This window comes from Chrysemys picta, unplaced genomic scaffold (genome assembly GCF_011386835.1).
Source record: "Chrysemys picta bellii isolate R12L10 unplaced genomic scaffold, ASM1138683v2 scaf981, whole genome shotgun sequence".
NCBI classification, from domain to species: Eukaryota; Metazoa; Chordata; order Testudines; family Emydidae; genus Chrysemys; species Chrysemys picta.
In genome coordinates this window covers 1-23,433 of record NW_027053688.1, presented here as the reverse complement: position 1 = coordinate 23,433, position 23,433 = coordinate 1, and the positions used below count along the sequence as shown (strand labels likewise).

Below are 23,433 nucleotides of genomic sequence, written 5' to 3'. Positions count from 1 at the left end.
GGGTGTGACAAGGGATGGTCTTGGTTTACTTGGTCTTGCCAGTGACCTCTTGAGGTCCCTTCTAGCCCAGCATTTCTATGGCTCTACAAATGGTGAACAGGCCATTAGAGGCACTTATAAACTAAATGCAGACACTTATTCCTGTCCAGCAGACTTCCTCCGCTGATGATAGCAACAGTGCTACCAGCTGTGAGTAGACCAGGCCATTTACCATGTTACAATCATGAAATTCTACAGAAAAAAAATAGGTCCCCCACCATATACACACAAGCAGTTACTGCTCACATATCAAGCATACCATACAGAATGTGCAAACAGCACTGCGCAGCGTAGAGCATTGAGTGCACACACTAAATGCTAGCAAATACTAAACTCTTACTAAAAGAGTTTTTATCCATTAACATTTTGGAAATTATTTTGTGCAAATAAAACATTATTACAGAAAACTATTACATCTAAAAGGTAAAACGTGGTTCAGTGAGCAGATAAATGAGGCCAGAAATCCCACTTGGGACACTCCAAGTGCCAGAGAAAAGCTGGGAGAGGTTGATTGGTTCTTGTAGGGAGACAGAGCAGAGCTCATCCATCTTCCTCTCTGGGGTTCCCTCAGGTTGTGGCACAGACTCCAACAGGCTCTGTTAAGCTGCAGAAGTTAAACACAGGCAACGTCTATTAAAGGGAACCTGCCATAATGGATGGTCACCCTAGTGGCTCCATGTTTAGTGGACAAAATCTCTAACCCCGCCGACAAAGCTTTTAGCTCCAGTGTCAGAGATCTGTGTTCCTGGAGCCTCAGGTGCTGGGCTCTGTCCCTCCTGCAGGTTCACTGGAGACTGTTCTCTGAAGCAGCTGGATTTATCATTACAAATCTCACCCAATGCTCTATCAGCAGCCACAGAGAAACCCCTCTCACTAGAGTCTTTCACACCTAAATTCATCGCAGAGAAAACAAGGGGGATTTGGCTGCAAACCTGTGTGAATAAAAGGGAAATAAGAGATCCAGAACTCCCCTGTTCTGCTCCGTGGGGCTGGTTTGCTAGAGGGGACGGGCCAGTGAGACTCAGGGTCCAATGACTTGGACTAGGTGTCTCTCTCCAGAGGCCTCAGTGAGAGCAGTGAACCCCCAGGCTAGAGCCCCCCTCACTTACCCTTGGCAGATCTGTCAGAGCCACTAGATCCTTGGTCACTTGCTGTGCAGAGGAGGAGGAGAAGAGAGAATATATTAGCATCTCTCACAAGGCAGGGCTTCAGTGTAGTTAATAGATACGGGGGACTCTTATCCAAAGGGAACAGTCATCACCTTACTCTTCCCTAGCAGTGAGGTGGTTGGTGCACAGATCAGTCTACAATGCAGCTGCCCTGGATTTCCACTATTCACATGCGAAAAACGTTACCATTGTACGAGGTCAGCACTGACTTGTGCTTTTCCTGTCTCTTCAGAATGGAAGCACTGAACACTCAACAGTCAAAGGCTAGCAAACTAAGAAATGCTGGGCTATGGATACTCAGGCCAAACCACCTCAACTCTCCCCCTTCGGTCTGTGCCCAAATGGGTCCTTCAAGCAGACCACAGACTTCACCCTCACACCCTGCCAATCGACAGCAATTCCCGCCTTAATCAATGGCGCTGCACAGAACAGTGTGGATGGCATGAAGAGGAATGCTGATTTGGGTTGGTGCTGGGCACACAGACAAGGGTGAGTTTGGTTTGGCCTGGTGCTGTTCTACTTCCTGTTCCTATTCCCAGACCCACTGGGGCAGAGTTCGAGTTGCATGGGAAGCATCATTCTACCTCGGCATATCCTAGTTTGCCAACCTTTGACTTCTGGGAATTCAACACTCTCAGGACACAGGGAGCACAGGGCAGGGCTGAGCACCTGCAACCTTAACTCCACGTTAACAAAGTTCTTGCATGTGAATTTCCGTTGTTCTGGAGTAACGAGGAGGAGCGAGGGAAGCACGACTCAGGGCCAACTGTAGGAGGAAGGGGGGTGCTCCGAGGAGGTTGTGTTGGCACTTCTCAAACCCCCTCAGGTACCCGCTGGAGACACCCCTGAGAGGGTAAAGAGAGAGCTGGACGGCTACACCCTAGCAGGGCCCGGCAGATCTACGCATTTTATACTGACTCTTGGTGCCAGGCATTAGATGGCCTCTGAGACAGTCCATCATTTATGTAAATATTTCCCATAGTTTTAGTCTTGGTCTTGTCCCTAAAGCTAATTGCAGGAGACAACTGAGGAGGGGATTTGAACTCGTGGTCCTCGAGGTGACAGCTTGGTGCCGATCTGACGTCAATGGAAAGACGCCCATTGGCTTCAACAGGCTTTGGATCAGGCCCAGACTTCACAAGCACCAAACCAACTTTCAGGTAAGTCAAAAGAAGTGTAACATTAAAAGCAGGTCAGACACCTTCAGGGTCACACTCAGCCACACACAGCACAGCTCCAGGGGGATAATAATTCTGCCCAACACCACCGTATACATTCCTGACCATCGCCTTCTCTGCACTAGAAAAATTGGGACCCATCCCCGCAAGCAATGCAATTCCACCAGTGATAGCAAAAGTGGAGCAATTGAGGAGATGGAGTTCAGGTGTTTTTAACCACTGCATCATCTAGACTTCCCCTGAGCAAGGTTACAGAACATGTGTCTACAGCCACTCTACACTACTGAAGATGACCTCTGCTGGGAAAATAACAAAGCAGGGCAGATTATCCAACAAGTTCTTGGAATGTATTGGAGACATTTTTTTCTTTCAGAAGGTGGAGAAAGCTACTAGGGGAGAGGCTGTTCTAGATTTAACTTTGACAAATAGGGAGGAACTGGTTGAGAATTTGAAAGTGGAAGGCAGCTTGGGTGAAAGTGATCATGAAATGACAGAATTCATGATTCTAAAGAATGGTAGGAGGGAAAACAACACAGTAAAATAATGGATTTCAAGAAGACAGACGTTAGCAAACTCAGGGAGTTGCTAGGTAAGATCCCATGGGAAGCAAGTCTAAGGGGAAAAACAGTTCAGAAGAGTTGGAAAGTTCTCAAAGAGACATTATCAAGCGCACAGGTGCAAACTATCCCACTGCACAGGAAAGCAATGAAGGATGGCAAGAGACCACACTGGCTTAAACCAGGAGATCTTCAATGATCTAAAAATCAAGAGAGAGTCCTACACAAAGTGGAAATTAGGTCAAATTACAAAGGATAACTGTAAACAAATAATGCAAGTATGTAGGGGCAAAATCAGAAAGGTCAAGGTACAAAACGAGATCAAACTAGCTAGAGACATAAAGGGTAACAACAAAACATTCTACAAATACATTAGCAGCAAGAGGAAGACCAAGGATAGGGTAGGCCCATTAGTCAATGAGGATAGAAAGACAATAAAAGAACATGGGAGGAGAGGTTGATACGCTGGAGGGTAGGGATAGGATACAGAGGGACCTAGACAAATTAGAGGATTGGGCCAAAAGAAATATGATGAGGTTCAACAAGGACAAGTGCAGAGTCCTGCACTTAGGACGGAAGAATCCCATGCACTGCTACAGACTAGGGACCGAATGGCTGGGCAGCAGTTCTGCAGAAAAGGACCTAGGGGTTACAGTGGACGAAAAGCTGAATATGAGTCAACAGTGTGCAATATGAGTCAACAGTGTGCCCTTGTTTCCAAGAAGGCTAATGGCATCTTGGGTTGTATCAGTAAGGGCATTTCCCGCAGATCGAGGGACGTGATCATTCCCTTCTATTCGGCACTGGTGAGGCCACATTTAGAGTACTGTGTCCAGTTTTGGGCCCCACACTACAAGAAGGATGTGGATAAATTGAAAAGAGTCCAGCGGAGGGCAACAAAAATGATTAGGAGGCTGGAGCACATGACTTATAAGGAGAGGCTGAGGGAACTGGGATTGTTTAGCCTGCAGAAGAGAAGAATGAGGGGGGATTTGATAGCTGCTTTCAACTACCTGAAAGGGGGTTCCAAAGAGGATGGAGCTAGACTGTTCTCAGTGGTACCAGATGACAGAACAAGGAGTAATAGTCTCAAGTTGCAGTGCGGGAGGTTTAGGTTGGATATTAGGAACAACTTTTTCACTAGGAGGGTGGTGAAGAACTGGAATGGGTTACCTAGGGAGGTGGTGGAATCTCCTTCCTTAGAGGTTTTTAAGGTCAGGCTTGACAAAGCCCTGGCTGGGATGATTTAGTTGGGGTTGGTCCTGCTTTGAGCAGGGGGTTGGACTAGATGACCTACTGAGGTCCCTTCCAACCCTGAGATTCTATGATTCTATGTGAAAATGGGGAAAGGGCTAAATGACTTTTTTGTTTCAGTTTTCACCATAAGGTTTTATAGCGATTGGACGTCGAGCATAGTGAACACCAGTGAAACTGAGGTAGAATCTGAGGCTAACGTAGGGAAAGAACAAGTTAAAAATGATTTAGACAAGTTAGATATCTTCAAGTCACCAAGACCTGATGAAAGGCATCCTAGAATACTCAAGGAACTGACAGAGCAGATATCTGAACCAATATCTTTGAAAAGTCATGGAAGATGGCAGAGTGGACTGGAAGAGGGGAAACATAGTGCCAATCTATAAAAAGGGGATTAGGGACAACCCGAAGAATTACAGACCAGTCAGTTTAACTTCAGTACCCAGAAAGATAATGGGGCAAATAATGAAGCAATCAATTTGCAAACACCTAGAAGATAAAAAGGTGATAGTAACAGTCAGCCTGGATTTGTCAAGAACAAATTGTGTAAAACCAACCTGATAGCTTTCTTTGATAGGGTAACAAGCCTTGTGTATGGGAGGAAATGGTAGATGTGGTATAACTTGATTTTAGTAAGGCTTTTGATAATGTCTCATAGGACCTTCTCATTAACAAACTAGGGAAATATAGCCTAGATGGTGCTACTATAAAGTGGGTGCAGAACTGGTTGGAAAACTGTTCCCAGAGAATAGTTATCAATAGTTCACAGTCACGTTGGAAGGGCATAGCAAGTGGGGTCCCTCAGGCCTGGTCTACACTAGGAGGTTATGTCGAATTTAGCAGCGTTAACTCGAATTAACTCTGCACCGGTCCACACAACGAAGCTATTTATTTCGACATAGAGGTCTCTTTAAATCGATTTCTGTACTCCTCTCCGACGAGGGGAATAGCGCTAAATTCGACATGGCCATGTCAAATTAGGGTAGGTGTGGACGTAATTCGACGCTAATAGCTCTGGGAGCTATCCCACAGTGCACCACTCTGTTGACGCTCTGGACAGCAGTCCGAGCTCGGATGCTCTGACCAGCCACACAGGAAAAGCCCCAGGAAAATCTGAATTCCTTTTCCTGTCTGGCCAGTTTGATCTCATTTCCTGTTTGGACATCGTGGCGAGCTCAGCAGCACTGGCAACGATGCAGAGCTCTCCAGCAGAGGTGACCACGCAATCGCAGAATAGAAAGAGGGCCCCAGCATGGACTGATCGGGAAGTCTTGGATCTGATCGCTGTGTGGGGCGATGAGTCCGTGCTTTCGAAGCTGCGATTGAAAAAACGGAATGCCAAGATCTAAGAGAAGATCTCCAAAGCCATGAGGGAGAGAGGATACAGCCGGGATGCAACACAGTGCCGCATGAAAATTAAGGAGCTGAGACAAGGGTACCAGAAGACCAAAGAGTCAAACTGACGCTCTGGATCCCAGCCCCACACATGCCGTTTCTACGAGGCACTGCATTCCATTCTAGGTGTGGCCACCACCACTACCCCACCACTGTCCGTGGACTCTGACAATGGGGTATTGTCGACGGCTGCTTCCTCGGAGATGTTCGCGGACGGGGAAGATGAGGAAGGAGATGTGGAGGACGAGGCAGTCGACAGCGCTTTCAACGCTGATTTCCCCGACAGCCAGGGGAAATCACCCTCACGGAGATCCCCTACCAACCATCCCAAGGTGGTAACCCAGACCGTGAATCAGGGGAAACATCAGTAGGTAAGTGTTTTAAACATTTATTTTGAACAGAATAGGAATGGTCTCTTAACAATGGGTTTTTCATGATTAGTTTGCCCTAGGCGCTTTAGTTTCTAGTCCTTGCCAGTGCAGCTACTGGAAAATTCTGTCAATATGTCCGGGGATAGAGCAGAAATCCTCCTGGGACATCTCCACGAAGGTCTCCTGGAGGTATTGTGAAAGCCTTTGCATCAGGTTCCTGGGGAGAGCGGCCTTATTGCGTCCTCCATGGTAGGAAACTTTTCCGTGCCAGGCTAGCAGCAAGTACTCCGGGATCATTGCCTCGCAAAGCATGGCGGCATACGGCCCTGGTGCTTGCTGGCCTTCACGCAACATGCGGTCTTTCTCTGTCTCCGAAATCCTCATCAGAGAGATATCACTAATGGTGACCTGCTTTGAATTAGGGGAATGTTAGTATTGGGACTGATTGCCTGTTCCTTTACATAACTGTAACCGGCGGTTTACAGCCACGCGGTGGAGGCGTGACGGGGCAGCATGGAGGGATCTTTCCCAGGGACAGCCGCGAGGGGGGTGGGACAGGGGCAAAGTTCACGCTGGCCGGATTGCCGGCAGCAGGAACTGGCCAACGCTAGGAGCATTGCTTGGAACGTGAAAGGAGGGCACTGCTATAAATTAAGCTTTAAGCAGCCAAAAGTCTACGGCTTACCATGTCCGCCTGCTAGCCGAATTCCGTTGTCCGGCCCTGCTTGTGTGATCTGTACAGCAAGACCCCAGGCACTCAATGGGAAGGCCGAAAATTCGACCTTGTACTGAGTGCGCATGTGATAGGTACTGAGCATGGTCTTGTTCACAGGGAAAGACTATATTCATTGTTTGCAAAATTGTATCTTTCTGAGGAATTCACTCCCTTTTTCCCATCCCACAGCTGCGAGTGTCTCCCGAGCTACCCCGGCATCCCCCTCCCAGAGGCTGGTGCAGATCAGGCGACGAAAGAGAAGGACACGGGACGAGATGTTCTCAGAACTTATGGGCTGCTCCCGAGCCGAGGCGGCACAGCAGACCCAGTGGAGGGAGAACATGTTGCAATACCAGCGATCACACAGCGAACGGGAGGACAGGTGGCGTCAGGAAGACCAGCAGGCGACTCAAACGCTGCTTGGACTAATGAGGGAGCAAACGGACACGCTCCGGTGTCTTGTAGATGTTCTGCAGGACCGGAGGCAGGAGGACAGAGCCCCGCTGCATTCTCTCTCTAACCGCCCTCCCCTGCCACAAAGTCCCATCCCCCCCTCACCCAAAATCCCAAGAAGGAGGGGCGGCAGGGGCCGTGAAAACAGTCACTCCACCCCTGCAGACTGCTCAAGTAACAGAAGGCTCTCATTCCCAAAGATTTTATAAGTCCTTTCCTTCACTCCAAAAGCACCTCACCCAAGCCCCTGTCCCAGTTTCATCCCCTAACTGTGTAGTTCTTAATAAAAAATACGTTTCTGTTAATTACTGTTTCCATCATGTTCTTTTAGAGGAGAGTGTGTTTGAAGGGGGGGAAGGGAGTTGGTAATTGGAGAGGACAGTCACCTTTACCAGGGTACAGACACGGGGGCAGGTTCAGCAGAAGGTCACACACACATTGCAGTCACTAGGCACCCTGGTCAGTCTGGGAGGTGGTTTTCATGTTCTGTGGGGGGGGGCTATGTGAGTTTGTGGCGGGGGAGGGCGGTTACAGCGGTCCTTAGCCTGGATGACAGAGCCACGCAGCAGGGGATCTGTAACTCCCCCCCGTGCCACAAAGTCACATAGCCCCCACACACAGAGTCCCGAAAAGGAGGGGTGGCAGGCTCCGTTGAAACAACCAGTCCACCACTGCGGACCTCTCTAGGAGCAGGAGCCTGTCATTCCTCGAGTTTAGAAGCGTCCTTTCCATCACTACACCCACTCCCCACCACAGTCTGCGTCCCAGTTTCAACACTTTACCACGAAATCCTTAATAAAGAAAACAGTGTTAACGAACAAAGTTTCATTTATTTTATTTTTAAAGGTGTGTTGGAAGAGAGGGGACGGGGTGAACAAGATATGTAACTGGAGACGATAGTCAACATTCACTGGGTAAAGAAACGGGGGCAGGTTCAGCTTCTGTTTAAACAAACTTAATAGTCACAGGTTACCCTGCTCACTGTGGAAACTAGCTTTCAAAGCTTCCCGGATGCACAGTGCGTCCCGCTGGGCTCTTCTAATCGCCCGGCTGTCTGGCTGGGCGTAATCAGCAGCCAGGCGATTTGCCTCAACCTCCCACCCCGCCATAAACGTCTCCCCCTTGCTCTCACAGAGATTGTGGAGCACACAACAAGCTGCAATAACAACGGGGATATTGGTTTCGCTGAGATCAGAGCAAGTCAGTAAGCTTCTCCATCTCCCCCCTTCAGACGTCCAAAAGTACACTCCACCACCATTCTGCACTTGCTCAGCCGGTAGTTGAAGAGTTCTTTTTCACTGTCCAGGGCGCCTGTATAGGGCTTCATGAGCCAGGGCATTAGCGGGTAGGCTGGGTCCCCGAGGATCACTATAGGCATCTCCACATCCCCAACAGTTATTTTGTGGTCCGGGAAGTAAATACCTTCCTGCAGCCGTCTAAACAGACCAGAGTTCCTGAAAACGCAAGCATCATGAACCTTGCCTGGCCATCCGACATTGATGTTGGTAAAACGTCCCCTATGGGCCACCAGTGCTTGCAGCACCATTGAAAAGTAGCCCTTTCTGTTAATGTACTGGCTGGCCTGGTGGGCCGGTCCCAGGATAGGGATGTGAGTTCCATCTATAGCCCCACCGCAGTTTGGGAATCCCATCGCAGCAAAGCCATCTATGATCACCTGCACGTTTCCCAGGGTCACTACCTTTGAGAGCAGTAGCTCAACGATTGTGTTGGCTACTTGCATCACAGCAACCCCCACGGTAGATTTGCCCACGCTAAAGTGATTCGCGACTGACCGGTAGCTGTCTGGCGTTGCAAGCTTCCAGAGGGCTATGGCCACTCACTTCTGGACAGTCAGGGCTGCTCGCATCCGGGTGTCCTTGCGCTTCAGGGCAGGGGACACAAAGTTCCAGGAAAGTTCCCTTACGCATCCGAAAGTTTCGCAGCCACTGTGATTCATCCCAGACCTGCAGCACTATGCGGTCCCACCAGTCTGTGCTTGTTTCCCGGGCCCAGAATCGCCGTTCCACACCATCAACATGACCCATTGCCACCATGATGTCCACGGCGCGGGGTCCCGTGCTTTGCCAGAGGTCTGTGCCCCTCTCAGACTTAATGTCCTCGCCGCGCTGCCGTAGCCTCCTCGCCCGATTTCTCAGCATCTGCCTTTGAAAAAGGTGGATGATAAGGTGCGAGATGTTGACAATGGCCATAACTGCAGCGATGATCGCAGCGGGCTCCATGCTTGCAGTGCTGTTACGTCCGCGCTGTCAATCACCAGAAAAGTGCGCGAACTGATCGCCCGCCGGCGCTTTCAGGGAGGGAGGGCGGGAGTGAGGGTTGAATGACGACAGTTACCCAAAACCACCCTCGACACATTTTTTTCCCCAGCAGGCATTGGGGGCTCGACCCAGAATTCCAATGGGCAGCGGGGACTGCGGGAACTGTGGGATAGCTGCCCACAGTGCACCGCTTCCAATGTCGACGCTTGCCCCGTTAGTGTGGACTCACAAAGTCGAATTACCGTCCTTAGTGTGGATACACACGTTTGACTTTGTAATATCGGTTCCACAAATTCGCTTTCAGTAAAATCAAACTACTCTCGTAGTGTAGACATACCCTCAGGGATCAGTTCTGGGTCTGGTTCTGTTCAATGGCTTCATCAAGGGTTTAGATAATGGCATAGAGAGTACACTTATTAAGATTGTGGCGATACTAAGCAGGAAGGGGTTGCAAATGCTTTGGAGGACAGGATTAAAATTCAAAATGATCTGGACAAACTGGAGAAACAATCTGAAGTAAATAGGATGAAATTCAATATGGACAAATGTAAATTACCCCACTTAGGAAGAAACCATCAATTGCACACATAAAAATTGGGAAATGACGCCTAGGAAGAAGTACCACAGAAAGGAATCTGGGGTCATAGTGGATCACAAGCTAAATATGAGTCAACCGTGTAACACGGTTGCAAAAAAAGGCAACATCTTTCTGGGATGATTAGCCCGAGTGTTGTAAGCAAGACACAAGGAGTAATTCTTCCTCTCTACTCTGTGCTGATTAGGCCTGAACTGGAGCATTGTGCCCAGGAAGGATGTGGACACATTGGAGAAAGTCCACGGGAGAGCAATACGAATGATTAAAGATCTAGAAAACATGACCTATGAGGAAAGATCGAAAGAATTGGGTTTGTTTAGTCACAGAAGAGAAGACAGAGAGGGGACATGATAACAGTTTTCAAGTACATAAAAGGTTGTTACAAGGAGGAGGGGAAAAATTGTATTCATCAACTTCTGAGGACAGGACAAGAAGCAATGGGCTTAAATTGCAACAAGGGAGGTTTAGGTTGGACATTAGGGAAAAAAATCTTGTCAGGGTGGTTAAGCACTGGAATAAATTGCCTAGAGAGGTTGTGGAATCTCTCTCATTGGAGGTTTTAAGAGCAGGTTAGTCAGGGATGGTCTATATCAGAGGACTTAAAACATGCGGCCTGTGGGGCTAGTTCCTGCAGCCTGCAAAGCTCCCCGTGGCCCACTCCCCACCCCCTCCAGGCCAGGGGTGGGCAAACTATAGCCCCCGTGGCGCCGCAAGCCCTGCGCCGCTCCCTGAAGCGGCCGGCACCACGTCCCTGTGGCGGCGGGGAGTGGGGGTGGGGGCAGAGGGCTCTGTGCGTTGCCCTCCCTTCCAGGCACCGCCCCTCCGCAGCGCTCATTGGCCGGGAACGGGAACCGTGGCCAATGGGAGCTTTGGGGGAGGTATCTGGAGGAGCAGCAAGGCCAGTGCACGGAGCCCTGTGGCCCCTTCCCCAGGGGCCGCAGGCATGTGGTTCCGGCTGCTTCCCGGAGTGGCGCTGGGCCAGGGCAGGCAGGCAGGGAGCCTGTCCTGGCCCCGGAGCTGCTCTAGGTAAGCGGCGCTGGGCCGGAGCCCGCACCCCAAACCCCTCCTGCACCCCAACTCCCTGCCCTGAGCCCTCTGCCGCACCCTGCACCCATCCTGCACCCCAACTCCCTGCCCTGAGCCCTGGCCACACCCCGCACCCCTCCTGCACCCCCTGGGAGCAGGGAGGGGGTGGAGTTAGGGTGGGGAATTCAAGGAAAGGGGTTGGAATGGGGGCAGGGAAGGGGTGGGAAAGGCAGGGAAGGGGCGGGGCCTAATAGAAGGGGCAGAGTTGGGGCAGGGCTGGGGGCAACAGGGGAGGGGTGTCAGTGATGTGGCCCTCGAGCCAATGCACTAGTCCTCATGTGGCCCTCGTGGCCATTTGAGTTTGAGATCCCTGGTCTAGATAATATCTAGTCCTGCCTTGAGTGCAGGGGACTGGACTAGATGTCCTCTCGAGGTCCCTTCCTGTTCTAGGATTCTATGGTACTAGAGCAATAGTTGGAGATTTCCCGAAAAGCCTCACTGTAGACAAGGTCTATGAGTGGGAGCGAGGATCTCCTGTCAGTGGCTCCAGGCTAAAATCCACAAGCAAATACTGATGGCTGTTCAGAGATGGTCACTTGAAAAGAGGCGATGGGTCTCTTGTCACTTACCCTGAGCTACAGCGTAGCCGTCTCCCGTCCTCCCTGCAGAGAGAAGGCAAATTTCAGTGAATGCCGCTCCCGAGATAGGAACCGACTCCGATCTGTGTCCACAGCTCAGAAACAGGACCCCTGGCGCCAGTAATGGACTCAAGGTCCCAGGCGCTCACGATCGGCAGGAGAGAAAGACACGAGACAGTTTCCAAAGATCTCAGTCCACTGGCTGCTGGGATCGCTGGAAAACCAAGCCTCATATAAACTGTAACCCGCACCAAGGTTCTGGGTCTGGCCCTCCAGCAGTTCCCATCGGGGTCATTAGCTCAGTCCCGCAGTGGGACAGTCACACAGTACTGACACTGGCTCCTGTATTGCTGTTGGCCTTAGGTAGGTGTGCAGGGCCCGGCAAGTCCAGGAAATGCCCCCAGCCCAGCCACTTTACCTGGGCATTGCTTTTTCCAGAAGAATACTCCGATTATAACACCAATCAGGACAGCTGCAGTGATAACTCCAGCCACAATGGGAATCAGACTATTATTTGGTTCTGAAATGGAATGGAGAGAATGAGCAATGGGGAAAAATCCCCCACTAAAACCCCCCTTTCGTCCCAGTGCAGGGATCAGTCAGTCAGCTCCCCAGATAAGGGCTGAATCCTGCAACCATCCACCCCTTCCAATGCAGCCACCATGCACCTACCAGGCATTATACCCCACCACAGAAAGTCCTGGACACTAGACCCAGCCTCTACCACTTCAATTCATAATAAATATTTAGCACTTAAAATAGAAGACTTTTATAACATTAATCAATCTTCATAAACCGAACTATGGGAGAGCACGAATGTCAGTCTCGTCCCTAAACGGGAAAGGGGGAGACTTGCTGAAGATCACACAGTGAGTCAGTGAAAGAGCCAGGAATAGACCCCAGGAATCCTGACTTCCAGACCCTCCTCCCCTAACCCACCTGCCCCCACTCCCCTTCCAGAAACAGAACCCAGGAGTCCTGGCTCCCAGCCCCTAACTCCCCCTTGACCACCCTGACTTTCATGACTAATGGAACACAGTCCCATTCTGAGATTCTGGTGACAAACTGGAAACTGACCTCAAAGCTCTGGATTTCCCTGCCATGAATATAGTTAGACACTATGCATGTTTTTTGAGGGGGCAGGAAGTGAAGAGGGGACGACAGAGATATTTTAATACTGTTCTTGGTTTATATGAACCTGTTAAACCCCAAGTTCTGTATACACTTTAAGTTTCATTAATCAGCTTCTCCTGTTGTCTGAAAGATCCACATAATAATACAGCAAAAAGAAAAATATTTCTAAGGCCTTGTCTACACTACGAGAGTAGTTCGATTTTACTTGCATCGAATTTTTGTAATCGATATTGCAAATTCGAACGTGTGTGTCCACACTAAGGACAGTAATTCGACTTTGTGCGTCCACACTAATGGTGAAAGCGTCGACATTCGAAGCGGTGCACTGTGGTCAGCTATCCCACAGTTCCCGCAGTCCCCTCTGCCCATTGGAATTCTGGGTGTAGCCGGCAATGCCTTCTGGGTAACAAAATGTGTCGAGGGTGCTTTTGGGTAACTGTCGTCATCCGTCCATCACTCCTGCCCTCCCTCCCTGAAAGCGCCGGCGGGAAATCATTTCGCGCACTTTTCCAGTCATTGACAGCGCGGACGCCACAGCACTGCGAGCATGGAGCACGCTGCGACCATCGCTGCAGTTGTGGCCGCTCTCAACGCCTCGCAGCTTATCATACAGGTTTCCCTGAGGCAGATGCAGAAAAGTCAGGCGAGGAGGCTACGGCACCGCGGTGATGTCCTGAAGTCTGAGAGTAGCACGGACCTGTCAGAAAGCAGGGGACCCAGCGCTGAGGACATCGCGGTGGCAATGGGTCATGTTGATGCCGTGGAACGGCGATTCTGGGCACGGGAAACAAGCACTGAGTGGTGGGACCGCATAGTGCTGCAGGTCTGGGATGAATCCCAGTGGCTGCGAAACTTTCGCATGCGGAAGGGAACTTTCCTTGAACTTTGTGAGTTGCTGTCCCCTGCCCTGAAGCGCAGTGACACCCGGTTGCGAGCTGCACTGAGTGTACAGAAGCGAGTGGCCATAGCCCTGTGGAAGCTTGCAACGCCAGACAGCTACCGGTCAGTCGCGAACCAGTTTGGGGTGGGCAAATCTACCGTGGGGGTTGTTGTGATGCAAGTAGCCAAGGCAATCGTTGATGTACTGCTGCCAAATGTAGTGACCCTGGGAAACGTGGAGGCGATCATAGATGGCTTCGCAGCGATGGGATTCCCAAACTGCGGTGGGGCCATAGATGGAACTCACATCCCTATCCTGGCACCGGACAACCAGGCCACCCAGTACATTAACCGAAAGGGCTACTTTTCCATGGTGCTGCAAGCACTGGTGGACCACAGGGGACGTTTTACCAACATCTACGTGGGATGGCCGGGCAAGGTTCATGACGCTCGTGTTTTCAGGAACTCTGGTCTGTTTAGACGGCTGCAACAAGGTATTTACTTCCCGGACCACAAAATAACTGTTGGGGATGTGGAGATGCCTATAGTCATCCTCGGGGACCCAGCCTACCCGCTAATGCCCTGGCTCATGAAGCCCTATACTGGCGCCCTGGACACTGAAAAAGAACTCTTCAACTACCGGCTGAGCAAGTGCAGAATGGTGGTGGAGTGTGCTTTTGGCCGTCTCAAGGGGAGATGGAGAAGCTTACTGACTCGCTGTGATCTCAGCGAAACCAATATCCCCATTGTTATAGCAGCTTGCTGTGTGCTCCACAATCTCTGTGAGAGCAAGGGGGAGACCTTTATGGCGGGGTGGGAGGTTGAGGAAAATAGCCTGGCTGCTGATTACTCACAGCCAGACAGCCGGGCGATTAGACGAGACCAGCGGGAAGCGCTGTGCATCCGGGAGGCTTTGAAAGCAAAGTTCCTCAGTGAGCAGGGTAACCTGTGACTTTAAAGTTTGTGTACTGAGAAGCTAAACCTGCCCCCGTTTCTTTACCCAGGTAATGTTGACTATCCTATCCAGTTACATATCCCCTTCACCCCCCTTCCAACACACGTTGCGAAATAAAAATAGTTCAACTTTGTTAAAGCACACCGTTTTCTTTAATACTGTTTTCGCGGGAATTTTTTAAAACTGGGACGCAGACTGTGGTGCGGAGCGGGTGTAGTGTAGTGACGCGAATGCAGCTTCTAAACTCAAGGATTGACAGGCTCCGCTGCGGTGGGATGGTTGTTTCAACGGAGCCTGTCACCCCTCCTGATCGGGACTGTGTGTATGGGGGGGGGTCTATGTGACTTTGTGGCAGGGGGAGGACGGTTACAGATCCCCTGCTGTGTGGCTCTGTGATCCTGCCTAAGGACCGCCGCTTAAGATCTGTAACTGCCCTCCCCTGCCACAAAGTCACAGAGCAACCCACCCCCCACCACATAACATGAAAACAACCTCCCAGACTAACCAGGGTAACTAGTCACTGCATCACTGCACTGTGTATGTGCCCTGCTGCTGTGCCTGCCCCCGACTATGTACCCTGCCAAAGGTGACTGTCCTGTCCAATTACCAACCCCCTTTCCCATCCTCCTCCAAAAGAACATGATTGAAACAGTAGTTTACAGAAACGTATTTTTTATTATCAACTACACATGGCATTGGGAGGTGAAACTTGGACGGGGGCTTGTGTCAGGCGGGAAGGAAAGAACTTTTCAAATTTTGGGAAATGAGAGCCTTCTGCTACTAGAGCTCTCTGCAGGGGTGGAGTGAGACTTAGCAGGGACTCTGCCGCCTCTCCTTCTTTGCACTTTGGGTGAGGTGGGTATGGGACTTGGTGGCAGGGGAGAGCGGTAAGAGATGGACTGCAGCGGGGCTCTGTCCTCCTGCCTCCGTTCCTGCAGAACATCTACAAGGCGCCGGAGCGTGTCCGTTTGCTCCCTCAGTAGTCCAAGCAGCGTTTGAGTCGCCTGCTGGTCTTCCTGCCGCCACCTCTCCTCCCGATCCATGTTGGCTTGGTGCATTCGGGTCAAGTTCTCCCGCCACTGGGTCTGCTGTGCTGCCTGGGCTTGGGAACAGGACATAAGCTCAGAGAACATGTCCTCCCGTGTCCTCCTCTTCCTACGCCTAATCCGCGCTAGCCTCTGGGAGTGTGATTCCAGGCTAGGTTGTGAGACAGTCGCAGATGGGGCTGTGGAAATGGGAAAAAGGGAGTGAATTCCTCAGAAAGAAAAATGTAGTTGTGAACAAAGAACATATTCTTTCTCTGTGAACAAGACCATGCACAGCACCTATCACATGCGCACTCAGCACAAGGTCTAATTTTCGGCCTTCGCATTCAGTGCCTGGGGTCTTGCACAGCACATTTGAGAAGCGGGGCAGCACAACGGAATTTCTGTTGCAGGCAGACATGGTAAGCCGTACACTTGTGGCAGTTTAAAACTTTTAGATTACCACTGCCCTCATTTCACATTTAAAGCTATGTCAGTTCCTGCAGCCAGCAATCCAGCAAGCGGGAACTCTGCCCCTGTCCCACCCCCTCGCGGCTGTCCCCGGGAACGATCCCTTTCGGCTGCCCCTCTCCCGCCTCCACCGCGTGGCTAAAAACCAGCGGTTACAGTTCTGTAAAGGAACGGGCAAGCAGTCCCAACACTAACATTCCCCTACCTAATTAAAAGCAGGTCACCATGGGCGACATCACCCTGATGAGGATCTCTGAGAGCGACAGACAGAGAATGCTCCGGGAAAGCCTCCAAAGACCAGGGCCGTATGCCGCCCTGCTATGCAGAGCAATGATTCCCGAGTACGTGATAGTCTCGTGGCGCGGCAACGTCTCATACTTCGGAGGACCCAATAAGGCCGCTCTCCCCAGGAACCTCATGGAACGGCTTTCAAGTTACCTCCAGGAGAGCTTCGTGGAGATATCCCAGGAGGACTACTGCTCTATCCCCGGACATATAGACCGCATTTTACTGTAGCTGCAGTAGCAGGGAATAAACAGTAGAGCGGCTTGTGCAGGACAATCACTGAAAACCGGACATTGCTAGATTTTTTTTCAAAACTTGCACTGCCCATGACTAAACCGTTAAGAGCATAGGGCACACTAATCATGAAAAACCCATTCTTTTAATTGTTAATATTCCTGTTTTGTTAAAAATAAATGTTTAGATGTTTACAACACTTACTGGCTGATCCTTCACCAGATTCTGTGTCCGGGGTAACGGCTGGGGACGCTTCGTAGGGGATCTCTGTAAGGGTGATGAAGAGATCCTGGCTGTCGGGGAAATCAGCGTTGTGAGCGCTGCCGACTGCCTCGCCCTCCTCATCTCCTTCCTCATCTTCCACGTCCCCTAACATGTCTGAGGAACCGGCCGTGGACACTACCCCATCCTCAGAGTCCACGGTCACTGGTGGGGTAGTGGTGGCGGCCGCACCGAGGATGGAATGCAGTGCCTCGTAGAAACGGGATGTCTGGGGATGGGATCCGGAGCGTCCGTTTGCCTCTTTGGTCTTCTGGTAGCCTTGTCTCAGCTCCTTGATTTTCACGCGGCACTGCGTTGCATCCCGGCTGTATCCTCTCTCTGCCATGTCTTTAGAGATCTTCTCGTAGATCTTTGCATTCCGTCTTTTGGATCGCAGCTCGGAAAGCACGGACTCATCGCCCCACACAGCGATGAGATCCAAGACTTCACGATCAGTCCATGCTGGGGCTCTCTTTCTATTCCCAGACTGCACGGCCATCACTGCTGGAGAGCTCTGCATCGTTGCCAGTGCTGCTGTGCTCGCCACGATGTCCAGACAGGAAATGAGATTCAAACTGGCCAGACAGGAAAAGGAATTCCAATTCAAATTTTCCCGGGGCTTTTCCTGTGTGGCTGGTCAGAGCATAGGAGCTCGCACTGCTGTCCAGAGCGTCAACAGAGTGGTGCATTGTGGGATAGCTCCCGGAGCTATTAGCGTCGATTTCCATCCACACCTAGCCTAATTCGACATGGCCATGTCGAATTTGGCGCTACTCCCCTCGTCGGGGAGGAGTACAGAAGTCGAATTAAAGAGACCTCTATGTCGAACTAAATAGCATCGCAGTGTGGACGGGTGCAGGGTTAATTCGATGTAACGGCGCTAACTTCGACATAAACGCCTAGTGTAGACCAGGCCTAAGAGAATAAGGAAATGTGGTTTATGACACAAAAATTGGCAGGGGACGTAGTAGCAGGATTATGATGTGAAACCATCTGTTGACTAGATTTCCAGTGCAGGCTGCCCTTTTAGAAATTGTTTGCACTTCCAAATGCTGCATTTTTCCACTTCCCAATTAACCAAGCAAAAAGATGGGTAATAAATTCTCTCTCGACTTCCTTGTGCTGGGGCATAGGAGACACTCCCCCGATGCAGGGCTCTAATCTGCCTCCTCGCTCCATTCCAAGGCCAGACCCTCTCTTCCAGCATCACTGCGCACAGAAACAAGCTGCTCCCAACATTAAATCTCTACCTCTGGCCACATGGGCCCATAGAGTCGTGTTTCTGAGAACCTGCTGAATCCTAGGACTAGAAGGGACCTCGAGAGCTTATCTAGTCCCGTCCCCTGCACTCATGGCAGGACCACGAGTGCATGAAGTTGAGAACGGGCTGGAAGCTGAAGCAAGACCAACTCTGTCTGGAAATAAGGGGCAGATTTGAGCTTCTCCTGGGATGTGATAAATTCTCCATCCCTTGGAGACTACATCTGGAATGGAAATCTCTTTCTGAAGGATCAGCGCTGGTTTGCCCACAGATGACCAGACTGTGATTCCCCCCTGCCCTGGACTAGGCAGGAGCTCAGATCAGATGATTAGAATGATCCCTTCAGGCCTTAATGTCTTGTTGTTAATCTTCTCCCTTCAGAGACACTGTATTGCTGAGATGTATCCAACAGCCCCAGAGGCAGCAAACTGGAGAGCAAGACATGAGCCCCAGCTCTAGCACAAGAACTTGACTGCAGGGGGACAGAGCCAAAGAGGACAGGGCCTCACAGACCCTGAGAAAGTCCAGCTTCAGCCTATAAATCCGAATGAGAATTTTTCAGGGGTTGAGTTTAATGGATTCCCCCTCTCCCACTAGGAAAACAGACAAACACACAAACTCCTTACCCCAGGAGACAGAGAGTGGCTCTAACAGGCTTTCATGCTCCACGTGACATGAATAATGGGCTTTGATCTTGGGATCAATCTCCATTGTCACCCAGGTCTGGTAGGTCCCATCCCCATTGGGTAGGATGCCTTCAGAGTAGGTCTCCTGCTGTCTGCTCTCCCCATTTTTCAGCCAGGTCACAATGATGTCCCGGGGGTAGAATCCACTGACCTTACAGGAGAGGGTGGTGAGGCCGTCATGAGATGACCTGTCGCTCACTCTAGCTGTTGGACACACTGGGAAAAAGAAGAAACTCAAGTGAGGTGTTTTCAAGCTCTAATCCAGGCAGCATTTTCTAGAGCTTTGCAGCATGAAATTCTGAGACCCGAGCAGTGGGAGAGGATGAGAGTCCATGAGACAGAATCCCTCTGATGAGAGAGAACCACCATGTTAGAGGATTTCTGTGCCGAATTCACAGTATCAGCAACGGTGAATCCTGAATCCAGGTCCCTGACCTGGCCTCTGCTCCAAACCACAGAGACACAAATACCTTGACAGGCTTCACTAAACTCCAGATACAGGTGTCAATCACACACTAGGTTTGTACCCATCTCCTCTCAGTCCCTGGATTTGAAAGAGAGGAGAATCTTGCCCTGGCCAGGGAGCAAAAACTGGACTGAATAAACTGACCAATTAGAGATGGAAAGGGCCAATTAAACAAAAAGTGACACACAGTGCTAAATTGCCCCTCAAACGAGCTAATATGAATTGGCTAATTTCTTGTAGGTTGTTACCAAATCTATTTACCCCAATATTATGGATTTCAAAAGGAATTATGCTAATGTTGAAAAATCAGTTTCCCAGCCCCCTGGCACTGAAATACACATTACAATGCTGTGTATGGATTTTTCTTGTTGGCATTTGTAAAGATGGCAAAGGACAAGATAATGTTCTGCTGAGGTTTGTGAGAGAAATAAGCAATTAGTATAATTGTTGCAAAAGACTGGGTAGAAATTTCAAGTAACCTTGAACAGCAAGTGCAAACTGTTTGGGAAGGGAAAGATCAGGGTGTGTAATGATGCTAACTAATCTGGGAAATGTGTGTATATGGTAACAGACAAGGTACATAAACGGGTAATAGTGAGTTAACATTTTGAAGCAGACTGTCCTCCAGAGTTGGAGTGTTAAAGCATTTAACCTCTTCCCTTCTATGTTTGTGATTAATCTTTAACTAAAAAGCTTTGGTAATAAATTTGAGTGTGATTATCTGGTGTCTTATTGATAAAAGAATCAAAAAGTAAAGTATGAAAGTGTTGCAGCAAAGGTAGGTCTTGAGGGCGAAAATTTTAAGGACAAGGGGAGCCTTCTTCCAGGTTAGTATGGGGAGGGCAATTCCACATGTAGGGAATGGCATGGAAGGAAGCACATAAATGACTGTAGGAGAAGTTTGGCAACAAGGACAAAGCTACCATCATTGATGGAACAGGGGCTGGGGGCAACACAAGAAATATGATGGTACAGACAGTGAATGGGGAAGAATTACATGGTGAATGAAGCTGGTGTCCATAGAAGTGGCACTTCCATAATTAAGCAGAGTGCTCTAACATGCACAAGTACAGATTGCCTTGATAACGGCTGTGTCACATCAGAGGAAGAGGTAGAATTTGTGATGTGAAGTTGCGCTCATTTGGTCAAGTGGCTCTGGAGATGCAGCTTCTCTACAGTGAACTGCTTTTAACATTTTCAATTTCTTATCTTTTTTTCCAGCAGAACTGATGGGGAAGGGGTTGTTTCCCCACCTATCCCTGGTGCAAGGTTCGCTGAATATCCCCCTACCCACCTGCTCCAGTTTCGAACTGGGGCTGGGGAATGGAGATGTAGCCAGTAGTGTCCCCCTAGGTGGGGCTTGTCCCCCGCCTTACCTTTCCTCTGTAGAGTCTCCTTCCCGTACTCTAGAGCACTCCTTAGCCAGGAAATACAATTCCCCTCCACGTAGCGTTTCCACTGCTGGTTGTCATTTACTTCAGCCTCCCATCTCCTCTTGGTGATCTGAGCCCCAATATCTGCTGCTACCCAAGTCATGGTCTCCTTATCGAAGGTAAGAAAGTCTCGTCCATCATATGAATCCTGGTAAAACCCCTGAATGCTGTTGTCTTCCCGGAGATCACAGCCGTATATCGTCTGGATGATGTGAAACCCTGAAACACAGCTGAGGGTCAGAAGCAGTCTCTCTCTGAAAATCTCACCAAGAGCCCACTGCAGGTAGCCCAGTGGTTCTTCTTCTTGCTACTGGGCCCTCCCTCCCCTGAGAAATGGGGTTCCCACTTATGCTGTTGGGTCCTACACCCTCCCAGCTCCTTTCAGGAGGGAACCCAAACCCGCAGGGGGCACCCTCTCCATCTGTTGGGTCTTGTACACTAAAGAGCCCCCACTGCAGAGAGCTCACAACCTTCAAGGAGTACCTCACTGCTGCTTGTTCTTGTATGTTCCCTGCAGGAGGAGCAGGGTGGCACAATCCCAAAGGGAGTACTCCGGATATTGCAGGGATCTATCCCCTCCAGCTCTCTTCTGCTCTCTGAGGATCCCCCCAGTTCTCGTAGTCAGGGTCATTCTGGAGAAGAGAGGGAGTTCAGGGTGTCTGTACCCCACTCTCTTCTGCTCTGGTTGTATTAACTTTGCAGGGTCCTCAGGATCACTTGGTCCCCCACCTCCGTCATTGACAGTACCCCCATTCCCCTGTGAGGAGGGGGTACAGGTCTGTCCCCCACACTAACCTCTGCTCTGGTTTAATGACCTCACAGAATGCCCAGGGTCACTCTGTTTCCCTGCCCCATCTTCTCCGTGCCCCCAACTCAGTCTAGGAATGGCAAAGAACCAACTTTATATGTTTGGCCTCTTTTTCACATGGCCACTGTCTCAAGGTGATTCCCTGTGAGGATCAGGCCACTGACGGCCCTTAGTTCAGCTAGCCACCATTTTCCTACAGCCAGGCTAATCTTCACAACGGCCCCCATCTCGCACACAACCAAGAGCAGACTCAGTTAATGGAGCCACCCCTGGGCTGATAGGAGGCAGGGAGGGAGACTGGGGGGGAGGGAAGGGGGATGGGGACAGGAAGGAGAATTTAGGGGAGCGGCAGAGAGGCTGTGGTGAATAGAGAACAGTGTGGGGATCACGAGGAAGACTGAAACATGGGGAAAGGATCAGACCCCTAGCTTGGCAAACTGGGTAGAATGTTGGGGCACAAAAATAACTCACACAGGGTCCCAAATATTTTCACACCTCCCTCACCCTGCATTAGATACATCGAGGTAAATGCCAAGAGTTTCAGCAATGACTAGTGATTTTGGGTGCCTAACTGAGACCCTTTAAAGGGGCCAGATCAGAAAGTGGGAGCACCCGGCCTCTGAACATCAGACACCCAAAAATCACTAATCACTTGTGGAAAACATTAAAAGTAACAACAGCTACAGAAAGGTTAGTAACCATTTTTTCTTCTTCAACTGTTTGCACATGTCCCTTCCACGTTCGGGGACTCCCAAGCAATACCGTAAGAGGTGGGCTCGGAGTTCATGGACACATGGATTACAATACTGCCCAACCAAACCCAGTGTCATCTCTCACTTGGTGGGTAATGGTGTAGTTGGAAGAAAAAGTACGTATTGACGCCCAGGTCGCTGCTCTGCAAATGTCCTGGATCAGGCCTGGGCCATGAACGCCACTGAGGAAGCTTGTGCTCTCACAGAATGGGCCGCAAGGAAGGCAGGTGGTGGGACACCTGCCTGCTCGTAGCACATGTGAATGCACAATGTAACCCACAATGAAATTCTCTGAGCCAAAAGGGGTAGGGTTTTCATCCTATCAGAGCGGTGTGGATTTATGGATCAGCTTAGGACACCTGCCTAACATCCAGAGGGTGGAGATGTCATTCCTCCCTATTCTTGTGCGGCTTGAGGAAGGGAATGGGCAGGAAAATACCCTGATTACTATGAAACTCCAAGATTACCTTTGGGAGGAACACGGGGTGGCGGCAACGTTGTACCTTGTCGCAGTAGCGTAGCCGGGGGGGGGGGGGGGGGAGCAGGGGGAGCGGCCGCTCCCCCACTGAGCAGAAGCTGTGCCTTTTTTTGTGCTCCGACGCCTTTTGCTCCTGCGCTGCTGCCGGAGTGGAGCATTTTTTTTTGCTCCCAGCGCCTTTTTTTCTCCCGACACTTTTTGCTCCCGGTGCCTTTTTTTAGCTTCGCTCCCCGTGCTCTTAACCTGGCTACGCCACTGCCTTGTCGTTAAAGAACACTGTATATGGAGGTTTTGACATAAGAGCTCTAATCTCCGAGACCCTCCTGACTGAGGTAATTGCTACCAGAAAGGCGACCTTCTAGGAAAGGTCCAACAGAGAGCACAATGCTAGAGGCTCAAAGGGAGGCCCCGTGAGCTCTGACATGACCAGGTTTAAGTCTCCCAGGGGGATGTTGTCAAGGCTGATTCCCCACTCTGGCATTTCGAGTGCAGAAGGTGGGAGCCTGCAAGGACTCGAAAAATTAATACTGGCCACTCCAGCCTGGTAATGCTGCCACCACCCAAGTGAAAATCTGCCTTTTGCCAATCCAGAAGAACTCTCTTGGGAAGTTTTTCTGGGGCCCCTCGGCTTTTCCA

At 50.3% G+C, this 23,433-nt stretch overlaps 1 protein-coding gene across 8 annotated transcripts; it reads right to left on the bottom strand.

Moving 5' to 3' along the window:
- Window positions 1–598: 598 nt before the first annotated feature.
- Window positions 599–21,651, bottom strand: LOC135979547 (class I histocompatibility antigen, F10 alpha chain-like). Of its 8 annotated transcripts, none has more exons than XM_065579875.1 (7): window positions 21,243–21,650; window positions 20,703–20,978; window positions 18,801–19,076; window positions 12,088–12,189; window positions 11,661–11,693; window positions 1,149–1,190; window positions 599–971 (listed from the first exon to the last, which is right to left on the bottom strand). In XM_065579875.1, exons 2-7 carry the CDS (start codon window positions 20,860–20,862, stop codon window positions 913–915), a joined length of 672 nt encoding a protein of 223 aa, XP_065435947.1. In that variant the 5' UTR covers window positions 20,863–20,978; window positions 21,243–21,650; the 3' UTR covers window positions 599–912. The 8 variants fall into 8 exon arrangements, with proteins under 8 accessions (XP_065435947.1, XP_065435950.1, XP_065435948.1 ...); XM_065579878.1 differs by having other exon boundaries at window positions 599–643; window positions 21,243–21,648; XM_065579876.1 differs by lacking the exon at window positions 11,661–11,693 and having other exon boundaries at window positions 21,243–21,651.
- Between the last annotated feature and the right edge of the window lie 1,782 nt (window positions 21,652–23,433).